This window comes from Solea senegalensis, linkage group LG5 (assembly GCF_019176455.1).
Source record: "Solea senegalensis isolate Sse05_10M linkage group LG5, IFAPA_SoseM_1, whole genome shotgun sequence".
NCBI lineage: Eukaryota > Metazoa > Chordata > Actinopteri > Pleuronectiformes > Soleidae > Solea > Solea senegalensis.
Window position 1 is genome coordinate 6990968 of NC_058025.1, and position 19485 is coordinate 7010452.

Consider the following 19485-nt stretch of genomic DNA (forward strand, 5'->3'; position numbering starts at 1 on the left):
AGATATTAGTTTTGTTTTTATCCATATCCAGACATGTGAGACACATACTGTAGTGTTCATAAATCCACACAGAAAAAGAAAATGAAAAAGTGGATGTCTCAATCATATATGGACTGATAGGTTTCAGCCAGAAGGACATTTTGTTCGTCCCATTACAATAACAGCGGGACACAATTTTGTTCTGTAACGTCTGTAATGTCACGTCTGTTCTGCTCTGCTGTAAGCACAGACTGTATAATATGTGTTTAACTCTCTCGCTTGAGGGGTCAAAAACCCTGCTATCTTTCACATTTTGGCGGCCGTGGAGAATTTCCCCGAAGGTATATCATCAATTCAACTCTAAATTAAAACGCAAGACTTCACCCTGCACACTTTCACACTTGCTTCATTAAGCAGAGGCTACATGTGCAACACGCAAGCAAACACCCACCGGCCTCCCATTTAAATGTCATATGTGCGAGTATCCAGAGGCGTTTCTTTTTTTTTTTCCTTTCTGCACTTTCCACAAAGCTTTTTTTTTTTTAGCTATGGGTTTTTAGAGAAACTGAAAAAGACAAAGAAAAAAAATAGTCTGATTCGTGCAACTTTAAATCTAACTCATCTTCTACCACCATATCCTCCACATGAGGGTTGGTGCTGCCAATCCCAGCTGGCATAGGGCGAAAGGCAGGGTTCACACCTGGATAGGTCACCAGTCCATCACAAGGACACATATAGAGACAAACAACCATTCACTCTCACACTCACGGTCAATTTAGAGTGTCCAATTTACCTAATCCCCAAATCTGCATGTTTTTGGACTGTGTGAGGAAACGGGAGAACCCAGAGAAAAACGACGAAGTGTCTTACACAAGGATACATCGGCATGTAGATGAACGGAGCTGGGAATCAAAATCCACAACCTTCAAGTTGAAAGACAATTCGCTGTATAATCGAGTTAGTGTCAACCAACACATGGTGAAAATCTGTTTTCATTTGTGTGTTTTTTAAACTGTGCCATTCGTTATAAGTTTGTCAACTCTTGTGGCTCTCACTTCTTAAAAGTACTAGGTTCCACCGAGATTTGAACTCAGATCACTGGATTCAAAGTCCAGAGTGCTAACCATTACACCATGGAACCACACACTCCACCATGGCTGCTTTGGTTTGCCCATTCTTCTTCCAGAGGAATCTTTGCGTAATCCTTGAAATCGACTTTAAAAATGCATCAGTTCGGCTAAGATAAAACCTTACCTCCGCCACAGTGACTGTGAGTGAGTTTTTATGACGTCAAGATACCCACATAATTCTTCGTATGTGGGTATGGACCAGTCCAATTTCTTCGTCGGCTACAATTAGCAGAAGCTTGTCTTTGATGTCCTCCCTCCTCTAGCTTCCTTTCCGGTTAAGGAGTGATTTTAAGATTTTATTGCTTGTTTTTGAATGTTTTAAATGGGCTGGTCCCAAATTATTTATGTGATTTGATAAGTCTCCAGACTTCTGTCGATTCTTGTGACTCTCACTGTTTAAAAACATGAGGTTCCACCGAGATTTGAACTCAGATCACTGGATTCAAAGTCCAGAGTGCTAACCATTACACCATGGAACCACACTCACAACAATGGCTGCTAGTTTGCCCATTCTTCGGCCAGAGGAATCTTGGCATAATCTTTGAAATCGACTTTAAATTAGAAAAACGCATCAGTTCAGTGCTAGCCAAGAGCTACGTCTCTTTCTATGTCGGCTACAATTAGTGCAAAATGCAGCAGCTTGTCTTCGCGTGTCTTCCCGCCACTGGCTTCCTGTCTGGTTCAGGATTGATTTTAAGATTTTATTGCTTGTTTTTTAAGGTTTTAAATGGGCTGTCCGAACTTTATGTGATGTATTTATGTGATTTGATTCATCCCCAGACTCCTGTCAGAGTTACGAGATCCTCCAACCAGTTGCTCCTGGATGTTCCTGGAACAAGGTGCAAAACCAGAGGTGATGGAGTCTTTCCAGTAGCTGCTCCACGTCTATTGAATAGTTTATCTTATCACATAAGAGCTGCCCAGACTCTAGAAACTTTTAAGTCTGAAAACACACTTCTTCTCCTTGGCATTCAAATCAGGATGCACCAGACAACTTTCCTTTTCTACTGCACTGCCTCGTTCTTATTTTATCATATTCTGTATCTCTATATTCATTTTGTAGCTTGCTTTTTGATTCGTTTTTGCCTTGTTCTTGTTGTGTCTGTGCAGCACTTTGGTCAACTAAGGTGGTTTTAAATGTGCTACATCAATACAATTGACATTGGCATTGACAAAATGTCAAGAATTTATGTATGAATGAGAAACAAACACTCCCTCAGTCAGGTCTGATAGTTTTGCTTGACAGAGCCTGTTTTCACACAGCACAGTAATAATGTTACATTGTTTCTGAGGCACAGAGGCAGAGTAATAATATCTACAACAACAAAAACCACGCACTGCAGCTATAATGCATTAAAAAAACACATTAAACTATTGACCGTGTTCTCACAGGACAGCTAATTACGTAATGAATTTATTGACGTTTTGTCTGAGCTGTTGCACTGAATCTCAGAGCATGAGGTCATCAGTGCCTGCGCCGGGAAAAAGGCAGTCGGGAGGTGTAATATGGTCCAAAAATAGCACAGACATCCCTTTATATTACGACACCTCATCACCAAAACACCTAAAAGTAGTAGCTTGAGTGACGTTAAACTGTCACATGAGAAAGTTACGGCTCATATTGCAACAGGGACGTGTCTCTTTTTGTCCCATTTCCACCGTGTGTATGAGTCACACACCACTGTCAGTGTGACGTCAGAGACACAGTCGCTCGCTCTGAGCCGTTACCCGAAAATAAAACTCCCATGTTTTTAAAGGATAACGTGGGGTTTATGATCCATCTCACTGTAACATACTATATGTCAACATTTGATTAGACTAATGCTGCGGCGACAGTCAATCTGTCAATACTGGACACACTGGAAATGATTTGCCGGACCACAAGAGCTTCAGCTCCATCATTTTAATTAACCAACCCCCATTTTCCCAACATTCTATCATCTGCTACTGCCTTGTCATTGATTTAGACGAGCTAATGTCCTTGTCAGGCCTGCAGAATAAGAAGATAGATTTTAGTCAAGATGTTGAGATGTAAATGTGAAGTCTTTGTTTCATATTCAGTAGAAATGTTAAGACGCAAATATCCTGGATTGGACATCAGCCGGTACAAACGTCTCACTGTGACACAGAGAGTGAAATACAGCTGAATTTGGACTTCGGACAACACACACGCACACACATAGACTCTCCTCAGCACCGTCAGACGTGACAGTGTGTCAGGAGACGTCTCACGCAGAAGCAAAGGGTTTTGCCCTCTTGACTCTCTGTTGAGACACTGTTGAGATGTCAAAACACAATACACACACATCTCCACGACTGCCGAACATTCAGCAGGAAGTGCAGACACACTCTAGAAAGCAACCACAGGTGGCCACCTACTGAGTTATTATGGTTAAAATACAGGGGTGTTAATAGGTCGAGCAAAGTCAGCTACAGACTTTTCACTTTTCTTATTCCCAATAAGATAATTTAATTTGCTCTCTCATCATCCTCCTCTTCCTCACATGATACTTCACACACTGGTATAGTGACATCAAATTAAGATAGAGCCAGAGATCAGGTGATTTGTTTCATTTTCTTCACACTCTGGTCCAAAATTCCTCAGCTCCACTTCGATCACATGCCCTGGTTTATACAGTAGAACAGTATTTCTGATTTTCCTCCAAGTATCACCAGAGGAAGCGCACGTACCTCTGGTGGTACACATACCAAAGTTTGAGAACCATGGGGTTTATTGAAAAAGACCAAAATACTATCAGATCATAAACTCATCAGGGAAACGTTCATTGAAGTTATGAATAAAGTGAGAAGTACACCTCCATTCAAATAAATGATAAATTATACATTATTATCGCCCCCCCACTTATTATCGTACCACAGTTTGAGAACCCTGGCTCTTGAGGACCACACTGGAAAACAAGTTATTGTATAACATTTGTGCGCTCCTCTTTGACATCTAAAACTATTTGTCAAATAAATATTATTAATCTTGTCAAAAGAAATACAAACAAGAGGGTTTGTTGAATCCATAAATTAAAACATAATAAAGTGAGGATGAACTACAGCCGCTGAGGAAGTAGATGAAGGAAGAAAAAGGATATTTGTATGAGAGCGAGCAAGAGCAAAGGCAAAGAAGGGGGAGACAGAAACCACACATCAGGACTGAGGGAGGAGAGTTCACTAATTGCTGGATAGGGTGAGGGAAAGGCCCTGGTGCTGTGTTTTCTGTCCTGTCACATCCTGTGGTGACCCCCACCTCACCCCACCACCACCACCACCACCACGAGAGTCGTGGGAGCACTGAGCTGCATCACGACCTCTTCTCTGATTTCATGCTTTCATGCTCTTTGCTCTTTGTGGTTCTAACTGTTTCAACACCACATACACACACACAAAACAAAACAACCCTGCTTTATTTATAATGATGATTCTACCATGACACAACAGTTCACCTGGAGAGTAACACAGCACCACTGCTACTTATTGTATCTCCTCTCTATTTCCCTCACCTCTCCTCCAAACCTCTCTCTCCCCCCACTCTCCCTCTCTCTCAGCTTGTGTCCTCTCCCATCGCTTTCCAATTTCTTGGCTCACTTCTCATTTTCCCTGTCCCACTTCTCCACTGTGCTTCCCTCTCGTTTGTTTGCCTTAGTTTCCTCCACTTTGCTCCGCTGTCATCATCTCCTTTACACTGAGCAGCGTGTAATCACATTTGTACTACATCCTGTCAGTTTGATCGGATTCATGACTCAGTCATCCGCCCGCCACCCACGCTGAAAAGATAGATTGAGAGAGAAGAATTTTTTTTTATATATATATATCATATTTAAGTCATATTGGTGGGGGCAGGATTCCAATGAGATCCGTGTGAAAGTAACTTTATTAGCAGGGTTTAAAATGACTCACGCAGTAACCTCCATTACATTAAAGACTGTGGATAATCCGCTTGGGATATAGCGACGCTATGAATCTCTGATAAGAGCGAGCGGTTAGACATGCTTTACTTCGGGGGGATATTGCTGGCGGCAGCAGGTTTGGTCCATATGTACGCTGGAATACACACACACACACACGCCACCCCCTTCCTCTCCCACACAATGTGGAGCTGCATTAGTCAAGTGGCTTCATCTCTGCAGTGACGCTGCGATCTCACTGCAGTTTAGCCATGCTCAGCTGCCCCTGGACCACCCAGCCCCACACACAGGGAGAGAGAGGTGGGATGATACAGGGAGGATCTGATAGGGAATGTTGAGATAGAGTCTGAAAGGAAATGGAGGTGGCTAACAAATAAATGAAAAAATAAAATGTAGTCAGAGGACAGTTATTGGAACAAAGAAGGAAGGGCCAAGTATTGATGGGAAGGAAGGAGAGGTGGCTGTTAAAGGTCCAGTCCATCTCAAGTATGTTTGTATAATTACTTTAAAATTAATCCAATTTGGTTCTTGTAACCTTAAAGCTCTACTACAGTACAGTACAATCTGTGGCTCTACAACAGAACAGTACAATCAGTGGCCGGCAGTCTTTCCGCATTACATTTTAATATATAGGCTCAGCTTGCTTGGAACCTCAGGTACCAACAAAAGAACCAGGTACCAGGTTCTTTCGCTAATGACAAGTCGAGTCGAGCTGAGTTGTGCGAGAACTGTATAATAGAAAAGCACCATTAGATTGGGGCTGAACAATTAATAGAAATGTTATTGAAATCGCAATACATGAAATGATAATCATTTTCGATTTATTATTGTCTAGATATCTTATTCTACAGACTGAAGAGAACATCTCTGTATCTCACAGATCTGCACTAATAGTGATCATTTTAAATGAGAATAATGATGTAAGAATGACCATTATTGAGATGTACGCGTGCCAAATGATGTTGGCGACAACAGGATGGTAACAGAAGGGTTAAAGTAGGAGAGGACATCGGGGTGTTTCAATGAATCTGTAGATTATTTTCCCAACAATCAGTAAACGGCAGCCAGTTAACGTCACATTTTTAGTATCGGCTCAGCTCGTTTGGACCCTCGCCAGGTACTATCGCTAATGGAAAAGCAAAAGAAACGTAGAGTTAAGCTGAGCTACTGTAGATCTGTATAATGGAGAAGCTCCATTAGATGTCACTAATTATTATACGCTGGAGGTTTTATGTAGGAGAAGCAGGTTGAGAGAGAGTCACGAGGACATCGTGGTGTTTCAGCGGGGAAAAGACAGACTAAGTAAGAGAACAAATAAGTAATGATAGGGTGATGGGTTCCTATTGTCTGCTGTATCTGACATGATAGCTAATCCTCTCCCTCACAGTGCTGCTGTACTGAATACCACCAATCTTCCACCTCTCCGCTCCAATCCACCCACTCCTCTCTCTCTCCTCGCTCCCCATTACTCCGCTTGAACTTGGCAATCTCTCTGCTTCAGAACTGTCCCTCCTCCTCTCCTCTCTCTATTCATCACACATATTGCATCTCACGCCGCTTGTTTTTCTTTTTTCCCCCTCGTGTGTCCTTGCTACATCTTCCCCCGACTCTTATTTAAAGTGTTATTGCCCAAACTCTCCATCCTTCATTCTCATGTCTCATTCATAAATCCTGTGAGATCTGGATACAAGTGGGGGCCAAATTCGATTCAGTAATCTAATCAGCGATTCACTCATCCATCCTATTCAGACCGTCATGTTTTTCATACTGCATTATTCTATTAGAGTCCTTCCTCTGTCACTGTGCTGTTATCTGGTTAATGGAGCCGCACAGTCCAGCTCAGGTGGAACAAAAACAAACACCAAATGACTTTCTCTAGAAATGTTTTCTCGAAGTATAAGTGTCTGATAAATAATTGCTTGTGTGCTGCAGTCAACCTTGATTTAGTTGAAAGATATTTGTCTTGGGGAGTTTGTGTTTATTTGTGATATAGTCCAATCCAATCCAACTTTATTTGTTAAGCACTTTAAAACAAACCACAGTGGACCAAAGTGCTGTACAGAATAAATAAATGACATAATAAGTAAAAGGTCATAACTTTTGACTTATTATAACAATAAAACCAGCCATATGTGGAAAAACTGTCGACCAGTATGCAAACATGATATTTGGTTGATTACACTATGTTTACATTGCAAGACTGCAACTCCACATCCATTCATCCATCCATTTTCTAACGCTGTATCCTCCACATGAGGGTCACTCGGTGCTGTGCCAATCTCAGCACACCCTGGACAGGTTACCAGTCCATCGCAGGGACACATATAGAGACAAACAACCATCCACTCTGTAACTCACGGTCAATTTAGAGTGTCCAATTTGACTTATCCCCGAATCTGCATGTTTTTGGACTGTGGGAGGTAACCGGGGACACCCGGAGAAAACCCACGCACACGGGAAGAACGTGCAAACTCCACGCAGAAAGGCCCTTGTTCAAATTGAGTAGCAAAAACCCGGGTCTTCTTGCTGCAAAGGCAAGAATGCTATCAACTACACCACTACACTGTCCCTGTAGTGCATGTTTTTGGACTGTGGGAGGAAGCCGGAGAAGCAACTCCACATATCTCACCTTATTTTAGAAGAATTATACAGTCAATATTTCAGCTGAAGAAACAATCCCAGTCTCATGATATTGTCACTGCCTCTCATGCACGTCTATGCTCTTGAAAAGTCAATCAATCACTCATTCATCGCCTACCGCTTTATCCTCCACATGAGGCTCGGGAAGATGCAAACTCCATGTAGAAAGGCCCTTGTTCCGACCAGGAAGTAAAACCAGGTCTTCTTGCTACAAAAGCAATAGTGCAAACCACTACAGCAACTGTATGGCCTATATGAATAAAATTGACTTATTTACTTACCTACTTACACCAGTGTCTTTCACTGACCCTAACATGACATCATCCCTCATCAACTTTCCACATCTTCTTGCAAGGCTTTCAGAATAAGAGCCTTTCATGCTCAATCAATTAAAGGTTGAAAAGTTGAAAAATTAGACTTATCCTAATCAAAATCATTTAACAAATTTAAGTGTCTGTTATTAATTTTCTGGACATGAAGCCAACAAAACATTGCCATGGCACCTGTGAAGCTATTACTCACCTCATTTTGTTGGCTGCACTTAAGTGTAATTACTGTGGCAAACTCTAAATGGATACCAGCAAGGTCATAGTAATCAGGTGGTAGGCTACACACACACACACACATAAACACAATCATGTTCACCTCAACAGGGAGGAGCCTTGGGGCAATCAGTAGGAGAACAGAGAGGAGAGTGGGGGAGGATGGGAGAAGAAAAGAGGCACACATACTGAAGAATAGAGAGTGAGAGTGAGAGGGAGGGATGGATGAATGGGGGTGAAGAATAAAGTCACGAACAAGGAGAAGCTGAGCGTGGAGCATGAATGCCTGCAGGACGTTGCTTGACTTGAGAGGGAGAGAGGACTTTTTGTGGATACGTGGAATGTGGTAGAAAAAGTGAAGATGCACAACATTAACAGCAACTCCACATGAAAAATATTAACACACTATTCCATCAGGTCTGAGTAATAGGTACATGTGCATAGTCTGTGTTTTTTTGTCTACTGTCACTGCCCCTCATTTCCCATTGCTTCTATGTTTATAACCACTTTTCCCTGGTCACATAAAAAACACACACTCAAAGCAACATACGTTGCCAGACCAGCAGTGCAATAACCTACAAAAAGAGGACCAAATATGCTGACACAGCTCAAGATTGGAGGGCAACTTGTAAGAGCCGCTTCACCCATGACTTTGTCCACTTTAACTGATTTGCAGCACACTCTGCATCTGGACAAGTGATTGTCCTCTGGGATCTTTGGTCAAAGTCAGTCTTTCTAATTTTCTTTGGTGAGACAGATCTTGGAATTTGCATGTTCCAGGCATCACAGCAGTCGTTTGCTCTCACTTGCTTGACTTTACACGCTTGTTGTTCTGCATGGAATCTCACGTCAACGGCAGAGATAACATATACGTACATCAGGCAATGCAGGGCATGAAACAGTAGGTGGCGTCGTAACAAACAAGGGACACATTTAACTAAATTCACTTTAACCTAACTTATTTCTGACACAACATTCAAGCACTTTCAATGGTCTGTTTAGGGAGGTTTGCAAAACTTTCAAGGGCCTTGACATTTGACACAAACTTGTCAAGTATTTCAAGGACCCGTGGGAACCCCGTTTGCCACAAACATTCATGCTTTAAACAGCCGGAAAATGAATGTGTGCCAAAGCTTTGCATGAGAAATCCTGTAGGAATTTGCATCGCAGAAGAAGAAGAAGACGTTTGTATTTTCCACTAATGCCAGAGCTGATAAAAACATGTGTGCAGAAACATTCGACTTGGGAGTGAATGTCGAGTAAACACATTGGTCAAAAAGCCATTTAAACCTGTTTTGACCAGTGGGAATGGGGTTTTAGTAAAACTGGAGCTTTTTTTTCATATACTTCAGAATTTAAGAAGCGATACATTTAAAAATGTACACATTTACTTCCTACAATTCAAGCTTATCAATCTCTCTGTCACAGCCTCCCTTTCATTGCTGCCAGATCAATTTAGCATCAGATGTTTGTGGTGCGGCTGATGTATTGTCATGTCTCACAGTGGCAGTTAGTATGGAAGGGCTGCGAGCCTGATTTAATATCCTCGCTGCTCTGGCTCAGACAGAGTGAGTCAGTCCCTGTACACAGCTCTGTGGTGATGGATTATACACCTGCAGCCATGAAGCCTGCCGGGACTCCTGCTCAACACAAGGAGCAAACGGGGAATCAAGCCACCTTCTTAATCCTGACACAGAGACCAGCGGACCGAGACGCCTCACCTATGTGACACACAGCGATGGTGCGAGGTGTGACACGTGTGGTGTGAGCACACAGAGCTAATCATTTCCTTTTCAATCCGGTTGGAGGTTTACTCCACTACATTTCCTCTAACTGTCTTTGTTATTCGTTACTGCCAAATAAAATAAGAAGAGTTGGTAATGGTCCGTATTTACAGTATATAGAGCTTTTCTAGTCTTGATTCACTCATTCACACTTCAACATGGGCTTAAGTGTCTTGCTCAAGGACACATATAGACTTGCAGAGGCAGGAATTGAACCCACAACCTTCCAGTTGAAAGACAACTCGCCCTACCACTAAGTCACCATTGCTCAAACTTAACTATTAAGTACATTTTATATCAGAAAATTACTTTTCATACTTTAGTACAGTAAATGCTTTTAAGTAATATTATAAAAAGTGACTTCAACTTCTACCAAAGTTATTTTCTGGGTAAAACACTTGCACTTTTACTCAAGTATCCCTTTAAGGTGCCTTTTACAAGACTGAGTGAATATTGAAGGACCTGCATCATTTCCAGGTAATGTGATAATACAGCATGCATGGGTTTCCTTACCTAACCATCCTGAGCTGGAGTTGGGGACACACATGTCTGTCTCTGCACTGGGCAGAACGAAGCCCACCACAAACACCTCCACTCCGTCTGACATGAGCGCCAGCCCGAGCACGAGGAACAGCTGCCATTGAAACCTCCCGTGGCCACACTCCTGGATGATGAGCTCGTATTGCTGGGCCAGCTCCTCCTCGTCAGCCTGTCTCTCCTGCTCCAGATCCTTACGGTCCCTCGTGGCATCTGACACCGGCTGCCCCACTGCCACCTGGCCCTCCTTATGTTTTCTGTCTCCTGCTGAGGGAATACCCTGGTATTCGCCCTCGTAAATCTCATCCTCATCGTCGTGGCCCTCTGTGGCATCGCTGGACCCTTCCTCGTTGTCATGGTAGCCCCCTCCGTCCTGCCTGGGCGGGTTCCGGTAGAAATCGTCACCCTCGTCCTCCTCATCTTGGAATCGGCTGTAGTTGTGATGGGATGAGTACTCGTCTGTTGCGCGGTCCACCACCTTGTTGACTTTCTTCGCCGCATGACGCTTGGCTTCCTTCACCATGTCTTTGGCCCCTTTAGCCAGAGAAGTCCTGTTATTGTAGGTGTCTTCCATTCCGGGTCCGTGAGCAGGTGAGTTTCACAGTGATTCAGCAGACAGTCAGGAGTAGAATGAAAGAGGGAAGAAGAAGGGCAGGAGTCAGCTGACAGGAGGATTGCGGGAATGTTGAGATCAATGTGTCTCAAGATGCAGCAGGGAAGGAAACTCTTGAGTCTGCAGTCACCACAGGAGATATACCACAATGGCTGTGGCAATCATCGGCTAGGCTGAAAGAGACGGGGGTGGTGGGTGGGGGGAGGGAAAGAGACGGATAAAAAAAAGAGAGAATGAGCAGAAGGAAGGTTAAAAAGTAAAAAGAGATGCTCATGAAACAGAGCCTGTAACTCAGGGGTCTCTGACTCAAAAGACCTAGGGGCCACTGAGCATTGAGTCTCCCCAACTTTTTGGGAAAAAGCAACTGCCCACTAAGGGAGGGCGATATGAAAATGATATCACCATATTCTGATATCACACAATAACAAAACAATTTTCACAGAATCTGTATTATGTATAATTCAAAATGAAAACATATTCATGATGTAAAATGAATTAGACCTCTGCTGTCGCTCAAGTTTCCTCTAGAACGGCGAGATATTAAAGGAAATCATGATTGCAATTGTGATACAATCAGATTTGGACATTTGTCCGTCAAGAAACAAAAGATATTTTCTAACCCAAGCAACATTTTGGGGCCAGGGAATTTCTGCAGCACTGCAGAATTTCATCATAGTGTCTTCCTATTTGATAAGATTACACTAGACTGCAGCACAAATCGGATTTGGAAGCATATCCAATCAGAATCTGATCTTCTTGACCAACTGTTCACATTACATATTGCAAGTGATCAGATCTGATATTGACATTGTCTAGCCTCGTCTTGCACATGGATTGCTATAGTTACAGGCCACGCACCCCCAGAAAAACAAGTAATATCAACAAAATGGACGACAGAAATCTGTGCCTGTTTCTGTCCCAAAATGCTTATGTGGAGCCGTGGCACAAGCTTTTTTTGTAATTTTTAAACTATTGTCTTCCACTGTGTCCATCGTTTAACACACCTCCAATTAGCTTACATCTCTTCCGATCTACGTCATTGTTGTTGTTGATGTTTAAATGACGCAGAAGACACTTTGAAATCCGACAGCTGATGTTCAGATTGAAACACATCTGTAAAAATCTGGTCAGAATTGCATTAGGAACCACCCCTGCTTTGGAAAAAAGGTAACTCATGTGGGATTTTTTTAGCTCAATCAAGCGAGATACAATCTGGATATGCTTAAAAATCTGATTTGGGCTGCAGTCTGAACACGGCTTAACTATCCCAGACTAACATGTGCTCTGCAGTCATTCACTCACTGTTTTCCTAAAGCTCTTTGGCTGTATGTGTATCAGCTTTCACTCAAAAAACCCCCCAACAACATTAACTTTCCAGGTCCACTTTGCCTGGTCTACATTTCATGAATGAGTTGCAGTTTTAAAAAGATGAGCTTTTTTCTTTCTTTCTTTTTTTTTTTCAACAAAGAGGGTGAATCTGCTGACTCATGAAAAAGCTCTGAGGAATAGGAGCTAATAAACAAGACTCTGCTCAAAATCAATTTGCCCCCAATAAAGAGCTGCTTTATTATAATGGGAGCAACGATCCGACCGGAACGGCACTGTCATATTTAATCCTTGCAAATAAAGGAGGGAAGGAGAAACGGTCAGGAGCGTATACACACAGATACATGCACCCACTCACACACACACACGTGCACCATAGCCATTCTCTAACTCTGTCTGGGGCAGCCGTCGTTTACACATAAAATACAAACACACAAGGGTAAGAAAAATTTAAAACAATAACAATTTAAAGATAGAAAATAGGCAAAAACTAGATAAAAAAACGGCAACATTTTGACCAAAAAATGTTTGAAATGTAAGATTTAATATGTTAGAGTTTCTCAAATTTGCACACACCCACCAGTCTGTGATAGCAAAGTTTACCACAAACTTAACGCACACCAAGTTACAAACCAGGAGTGAGAGCAGTTGGAATTTCATGCAATTCCATGGGGGCTTTTTTGTTTGTTCTTGGTAATAAAAGCTGTAATATCTGCTCAAGACCAATTATTTTCTTAAAATAAGATGATTTTTGTAGTTCAAAAAAAATAAATTAGCAACAATTTCCCAGAAACAAGGGTCATTTCACTTTCGTTAACATACATTTTCATAGTCAAAAACAAAAATAAATAAATACTTAAACCATAAATGAACAGATGGAACTGTAACTGGTCATGAGGACCTAACTAAGCGTCTTGTTCACTTAAGCCTCTGACTGGTGTGTAATGTTTTTATGCAGTAAAAAGTAAAATTCACGATCACTCTCACTGTGTATGCAAATATAAAAAAAAATCTACTTCTACCACACATGGACAGGGGAAACCCTTTCCCACCTCACCAGTCGAGTGCTGATTTCAGGGAGACCCGTGAACGATGTAACATGTGATTTCATGTGAGTGCTCAAACTGTGATCCGCAGTTCATCGTCACATCGCCTCCACACGCTCGTACTGTGCCAGCTTCATAATTCTGAGCGAACGCACACAGACACTTCACATTTTTATGATCATTTAAATCCGTTCAATCCTAAACTTCTCGCATCATGTTTCAATATTTCAACAGATTTCTCAGGAGGAGGAGGGCTGTGGATGATCAGAGATGTGTGTGTGTGTGTGTGTGCATGTGTGTTGCTCACCACAGTCGTGATAATGAACGCTGAAGTCTTGTCAGGAGGACACAAATCACCGGGCCAAGCTCCAACTCCCATAATGCAGTTTTACTGGGCAAAATGACACTGCTGATTCAAGGTGACTCTCGCTAATCTCTTTTGTCTCATTGAATCACTTCTGTGGTGATGAGTGCACTTCCTTTTTATACACACAGCTCTTAATTTTTTTTTTTTACCTCCTGTGACACTACTGCTGCCTCAGACATTGTCCTGTTCCTGCTATGACTGATCATGTCGACAGCTTCTTTGTTTATTTATTTACTTTCTCCAAAAACAGTTACTTCCACTCCGATCACATACCCTGGTATATTTTTTCTGAGAGGACGCTCATGTACCACTGGTGGTACATGTCCCACAGTTTGAGAACCATGGGATTAAATAATAATAAAAAAAATTAAATGAATTTTAAATAACATCCTGCCAAGACCATGTCAGAGTTCACTGCTGTCACTGAACAGATGTGCGTTATAGCTCCAGGATCAGCTCACCCCTGGCTGTCACACACTTTTTTTTTATCTTTTTAACTTACAGTGAATACACACACACACACACACACACACAGACAGCAGCAGCAGCAAAATGGGATGCATCCTTGTGGATCCCGCCTGTCAGAGAGTCAATGAAGTGTGTGTTGAGGCCTGCTGTCAGCGGCAATGAAGCTCACACGACACCCGAGCATGCGGGCGACAAACGTCACCTGACCGCGGCTGACGAGACCCCCGCGACAGCGAGGACGACCCGAGTGATGAGAGCGATCACAATCAACCTGCGTCACAAACAACACGCCCACACAATGGGATTGTGTCTCTTATCCAGACTATTAGTGTTGCTCAATAACTGGTTAATACAGTTCATATTTTATGCTCAGTTTTAGTTTAACGTTTTAATTGTTATTTCACTATGCTCTGTATGCTTTTTTGAAATGTTTTATGTTTTTATGCTCTCTATTTTTATTGTTTTTTTAATTATTATTTCTATCCTTCTGTACAGCACTTTGGTCAATGGTTGTTTTTAAACATTCTCTATAAATAATTATTTTGTTTTTATGTAAAGCACAGTGAGTTGCTCTTGTGTATGAAAGATGCTGTACAAATAAAGCTACCTTGCCAACCTTTTATTTAAATTAAACTGTGCGTCTCACTAGTCAGCTCACTAGTCCTTTTTCCTGACTTATTGTCTTCAAACAAACCTCAATCAACACAGTCCAATTGTATATAGTGTCCTGTTCTTTTAGTACAACCTGTCAACTGAAGACAGGAAGAGTTAGCAGAAAACATGTTAAAGTCTATGCATAACTAAAGTCCTTAGTTATGCATGGACTCATTTTTGAGAGACTTTTAGAGAACGACATGCCTTCAATCAATAAGTAATGTATGTTTTTTTTGATCTTTATACACTGTTATAATTCATTTCTTCAAGTTTACAGGGTCAGAATAAATGTTTTTACAGTTTCAAGCTTTGAAAACTGTTTGATCTGTGTTTTTTGTGGATGTGATAGTAAGCTAAATTGAACAGGTGTGTTTATATAGTTGGTGAAAACAAATAATTTCATTAGACTGCCTATAGGTTGTGCTGAAACAAGGGTAAAAGACACTATATTGCACATTCTTATAGCGTCTGTATATACGTTTTAACATAGCGATGGAAAAAAGCAGCCTAAGTGCTCTGTGCTCTAAGGGTTAACATTTTGACAGACGGACTTATGACAGCTGAGCTGGTGCACTGATGCCCGCGGGAGAAAATGTTGTGCTTGAGAAAAGAGCTGTCTGACAGTGTGGCGGTGGTAAACCTCTGAAAAGATTAAAACAATAGTGTACAATTAAAAGGTTATTAGTTATCAGGTGGACCTTTTTATTTCATGATGCTGTACGCTATATGAGGCAGATGATCGACTGCATGTGGCAAGAAGCCTCATTTTTGAGGCACTACACATTGGTGAAATCGTATGAAAATTGGCACAAAATCAGAAGGACAATAGGTCAAAGTGGTGCAAAATGGCTCAGTAGCACCCACAGAGGTGAAACCTGGTAGGGCAAAGTCAAAACTACATTGCACCAAATTCCAAGAAACTTGGCGGAAACATGTTTTAGACCAAGAAAAACAAAAAAGTCAATGGGGACCATGACCATGACTCAACAGGCCATTTTCAATTTGGGCGTCCATCTTGGTGATTTCCAACTTCTATAAAGTAACAAACTCGTCTGAACATGTTAATCATATATATACATACATACATATACATATATATACATATATAAATTATCAAAAAAAATGAGCAGATTGAAAAAGGCGTGGCCACATCAGAACATGAAAGCACTGAGTATAGCACCACCTGCTGGCAGGGTGCACACAATGCTGCTTGCAGCTTTAATTTGATTTATTTTTCCTTTTACTTTGTGTTGATTTCTTTCAATCCTGTCTCTGTGTTGATGTATTTAAATGTAAATCCTTTACAGAACCTTGATTCTGCCTCTGCGTATAAAAGGATGCTCCATAAATAAATCTGCCTTGCTTTGCCTTGCCTTAAAGTTCACGCCGTCGTTATTACTCATCTTCAAGGCAACAAACCACAACAATCATTGATCGCTGATGACGCCTCATGAAGATGATGGGCAAAAAGTATTGGAACACAAATCCACACTGTGGCAACGGCGTACAGTTGTTCTCTATAATTAGAATAAAGAGAGTCAATACGGCGGTGCTCGTACTGTTGCTGTGAACCATGTGCTGATGATGACAGCTGAACACAGGCCTTGTTCTGCTAATACTCTCTGTCTTTATGATGGATTGTGCTGCTGCTCTTCTTCGACCTCTTTAATACCATATACTGAAGGGGAAAAAAACACTAGGTCAGGAATCACTTGGCCTCAAATCTTCTCCTGTATGGACATAAAGATAAATGAGCTACAGGAGCTTTTGGCCGTACACGTCATCCAACCCCGGGGGAAGTAATATGGACAAATAAGAAAGGTAATATTATTAATATCAAAGCAGATTCAACTCTGAAGCAACACACTGTATTTCAATGGCTGTCTCTGTCCGTGGTGCTGAACTACCCCTAAAAAGCTTTAGTCAGACAGATTTAAAATACCAATAAAGCAGCACAGTCTCAGTCTCTACGGTCAGTGCTCTTTATCAGAAGGATCAGAGCAGTCAACAAACAAACTGGTGGTAGAATAAGAAGTTGAAAAAAAAATCAATTCTGCCCTAAAATGTTCAGGTTTCTTGACCCACGACTGCTGTAGGAAAGAAATACTTCATATATCTCATGAAGGAAACTCGAAGGAAAATCAATAATGCCTTTTTGGGGGCTAAACACAGTCCAGTAAAGTACAGCAAAAGTCCTGGTGCATCACAACTCAACAACTCATACACTCCAACTACTTCTGGTCAATGTTGGCTCAGTTACTTTTACTCTTATTTTATTTTATGTTGTAGAATTTAACATTTTATGGGCTGAGACAGAACATTTCATTGTACAATGTGCGAATGCACATGATAAATAAACTATGATGTTTGATACTTGCCTACTTTTCATTTAGATTTTCTGCATATTGAACCAGTTCTTTACATTTGCTTACATACAGTGAAATTCTATACGGAAGTTTTTCTTTTTGCTCTCCCTTTATCCAACAGCTAAATTTAAAAATGTTTTTCTATGTGAGTCAGGTTTGACTCGTCTCTGTCCTTCGCCCCCTTTTTTTTAAAGATGGCCCCCGTTTGTTCTATTAGCATCACAAGAGCCAGGTCCAATCTCTAAGTGGGAAGAGCCACGTGTAATCCCATCAGAACAGAGAATCCATGACCTCATCTGGACGCAACAGCCCAACAAGCCTGGGACGTCCTCTGCCGGGAGATTTCATCAAGCACGTGGGCCATTACTGACTGGAAGTGGTATGTGTGTGTGTGTGTGTGCTTGTAGGGCCTTGTCAGGACTGGTAGTCATCATGGAGACCAAAACCTTAAGTCCTAAAGAGGCAGAATCATATATCTGGTAAAGTATATGGCTAAGATTTGAACTGTGGTGATGGCTAAATGTAGGCATAATGCTTTGTTTTGGTCGTACTAGAGTCAATGCAATGTCCTAACAAGATTAACTGTGCAAACGTGTGTGTAGTTGGTATTCCTTATGTTGTGGGGACCTAAATCTGTTTACACACTCACTGTATGGGGAATTGTCTTCCTTATGGGGACACAAACCAAGTCCTGATAATGTTAATTACTATATTTTAGGGTGAAGACATGTTTTAAAGTTAGGCTGAGGTTAAAGTTAAGGTCAGGGCTTGGATTAAGCCAGTAGTAATTATGGTTTAGATTAGAGTAAGTCTCCAGGAAATGAATGTAAGTCAATGCAATGTCCTCTGAAGTCGCGGAAACCAGTGTGTGTGTGTGTGAGTGTGTGAGTGTGTGTGTGAAGAACGAGAGAAAGAGAAGAGATTCATATCTCAGGAGCAACAGCTTTTTAGCAGATTGCAAGTCACGCTGTAACATCACACAGCATAGATACATAAATAATACACGTCTGTACAAACACATTGAAGCTGTTGACTTCATTCAATGCTGTGCCAAGTCATTACCCTTCTGGATCTCCTTAAAATAATAAAAACCGCTAAAAATTGCTACATATTACGACAAAAGGAAAATGTTTGATTTAAAATAATGAAAATGAATTTTTTTTACGTGTTTTTATATACATAATATTAGCCTCCCTACCTCACTGCAGACACAACACAGTGCTTCCACACAGTTACACATAAAGTGCCACAATCATTACTCCATTATTGGAATTGAGGTGTGGACATTTTAGTTTAATTAAAACATCGACTAATGGAAACACAGGCTGTATTTGTCCGGAGTCCTTTCCTCCTTTGCATGGGACACATAATGTTTCCCCTCTAAAAATAGCTTTGTGTGTGTGTGATGCTGCATCCTGTAACTTTGGGGGGAGAACTAACAAAATTACAGGTCAGCCGTTGCTCAAGAAGGAGACGGTATTGAACGCAGAGTACAAGGCCCCCTGAGTCACAATGACATGTTCTGTTTCTATCGAGAATCCACTTGAAGAATTGCTCCACACTTGGGAGAGAAATTGTGCAACCTGAAAATCATTTTCATGCCATGTACTGTAACGCTTTTTCATTGTCAGCGAACGGCAGCCCCTCCTCGCCCTGCAAACACAGCACTTTGCCAGCACAGATTTCCAGTTCACCGGCTGTGTGTGCCTGTCAATCGCTCTCTGTCTCCTGAGGTGCAATTCACGCATGAGTCAGTCGCCTGCTCCCACATCCTCTCCTCCTTCTTTTTTTTTTGGTGGCAGTGCAGAGTGCTTTAACTGCCCCGGGGCAGGAGGCACACAGTCCACACACACACCAGCAGAACTAAACTCCTGCTCGTGCAGGGGACAAGTGTTTTTACTATGAGACATTTTTGTTCACCACAGTCTGTAAATTTAGATTTTCTGTGTGACTTTTGAACCCAACCCAGGATTAATTGATGGATGTTCCATATTTGTGTTTGTAAGTTTTATGTGCTTTTTTAGCAGGATAAATAAGCACTAGACCTTATTTATGCAGTTTAAAACTAATATTCTATACCAATATATTCTAATATTCTATACATCATTCTAAATTGAGG

The 19485-nt window shown here is 41.5% G+C and overlaps 1 protein-coding gene and 2 non-coding genes across 5 annotated transcripts in view; all 3 read right to left on the minus strand.

Annotated features, from left to right (window-relative positions):
- sv2ca (synaptic vesicle glycoprotein 2Ca) overlaps positions 1–19485 on the minus strand; it is a 48684-nt gene that overhangs the window by 19903 nt on the left and 9296 nt on the right. For all 3 annotated transcript variants that reach the window (XM_044025601.1, XM_044025599.1, XM_044025600.1), the window contains one exon: positions 10503–11312. In XM_044025601.1, the coding sequence (XP_043881536.1) occupies positions 10503–11100 (598 nt within the window). In that variant the 5' untranslated portion in view covers positions 11101–11312. The remainder of the gene's footprint in view (positions 1–10502; positions 11313–19485) is intronic.
- Positions 1049–1120, minus strand: trnaq-uug. Its single transcript has one exon. It is a non-coding gene; the product is annotated as a tRNA-Gln (tRNA).
- Positions 1517–1588, minus strand: trnaq-uug. Its single transcript has one exon. It is a non-coding gene; the product is annotated as a tRNA-Gln (tRNA).